Genomic DNA, 1,419 nt, shown 5'->3' with positions numbered 1-1,419 from the left:
CAGCCCATTCTGCTGTGACATTCACACCTCCAAGGACAGAAAGGGAATCAGAATGTCTTCACCAGAGTAGTGGCCGTTGGACCAACTGGACAGATTTGGAGGTTTAAACGCGAAGGGAGCACAGGATGCTGAGCAGAGACCCTGGGACAGTGGCTGGAATTGTGAGGGGTGGGGGTGGGGAGGGCGGCCCCCTTCCCAGGGCCTCTGTGCCTCCCGCGTCCACCAGAGGGCGCTGTGGTCTCAGCACCAGCTCAGGTTCCCCAGGGCCTCAGCTGTCTCCCCCGCCCCACCTGCAGGTGTCCCTGTGTCCTCTGTGTGGTGTAGCCCTCCCCCTGGGACAGTGTCTCCATCTCTCAGCCACAGCTAGTGTGAAGTCTAAGGTGGGGCTTGTGCAGCTTCCAGAAAGGAAGAAATTTGCATGGAGACCCACCCTGAGGATCAGAATGACAGATAAACAGGGTTGGTGGGCTCAGTCCTGGCTGTCAGCTCAGGAAGCACAGCCTGAGGTGTCCCCACCATGGCCTGGGCTCCGCTCCTCCTCACTCTCCTCGCTCACTGCACAGGTGGCTGCCTGCAGGGAACTCAGGGAGGGCTCTGGATGTCATCTGGGAAGATGGTCTCTCCCTCCTCTTTGGAAACAGGGTCTGGTCTGTTCTCACTGATCTCTGTGTCTCTCCCGCTATGCAGGGTCTTTGGCCAACTTTGTCCTGACTCAGCCCAGCTCCGTGTCGGGGTCTCCAGGGCAGAAGGTCACCATCTCCTGCACCCGCAGCAGCGGCAGCATTGGCAGCTACTATGTGAGCTGGTACCAGCAGCGCCCGGGCAGTGCCCCCACCACTGTGATCTACGGGAATGATAAAAGACCCTCCGGAGTCCCCGATCGGTTCTCTGGTTCCATTGACAGCTCCTCCAACTCTGCCTCCCTGACCATCTCTGGGCTGCAGTCTGAGGACGAGGCCGACTACTACTGCCAGTCTTATGAAAGCAGCGACAATCACACAGTGCTCCAGACCATGGGGAAGTGAGACAAGAACCCTCCAGAGCATCCTCGCCCTGGCTCTGCCCTCAGCCTGTCCCCACCAGGGTGTGCAGCTCTTCCCTGTCCCTCCTGGATGCCTGAGTTGCGTGTGTGTGCTCACAGCTCCCTCTATTTTCTATTCTAGATACCAGTTTGTATTTCCATATCTTGATGTCTGATCATATAATAAATTCACAATCAACCTGTCAAGTAGATGTATTTAAAACAGTTTCTGAACCACAACACCGTTAGCATTTTGTGGTCGGAGGCGTGTTGTTCATTGTAATATGTTTAGTAGCATCTCTGGCCTCTACTCATTAGCTTCTGTTCACACGTTCCCCTCACTGATGAGAAGAAAAATGTCTTCAGACAGTAACAAACCAATGTCCCCTGCATGGAGG

The 1,419-nt window shown here is 55.5% G+C and overlaps 1 gene segment (V, D, J or C); it reads left to right on the top strand.

The window, feature by feature from the left end:
* Positions 1 to 517: 517 nt before the first annotated feature.
* Positions 518 to 1,025, top strand: LOC138401632 (immunoglobulin lambda variable 6-57-like). The segment is given in 2 exon segments: positions 518 to 563; positions 688 to 1,025. Coding segments are annotated over 2 exon segments (384 nt in total).
* The last annotated feature ends 394 nt before the right edge of the window (positions 1,026 to 1,419 follow it).

This window comes from Eulemur rufifrons, chromosome 21, assembly GCF_041146395.1.
Source record: "Eulemur rufifrons isolate Redbay chromosome 21, OSU_ERuf_1, whole genome shotgun sequence".
Taxonomy (NCBI): domain Eukaryota; kingdom Metazoa; phylum Chordata; class Mammalia; order Primates; family Lemuridae; genus Eulemur; species Eulemur rufifrons.
Note: the sequence above shows the minus strand (reverse complement) of the source record. Positions and strands in the feature narration are given on the sequence as shown.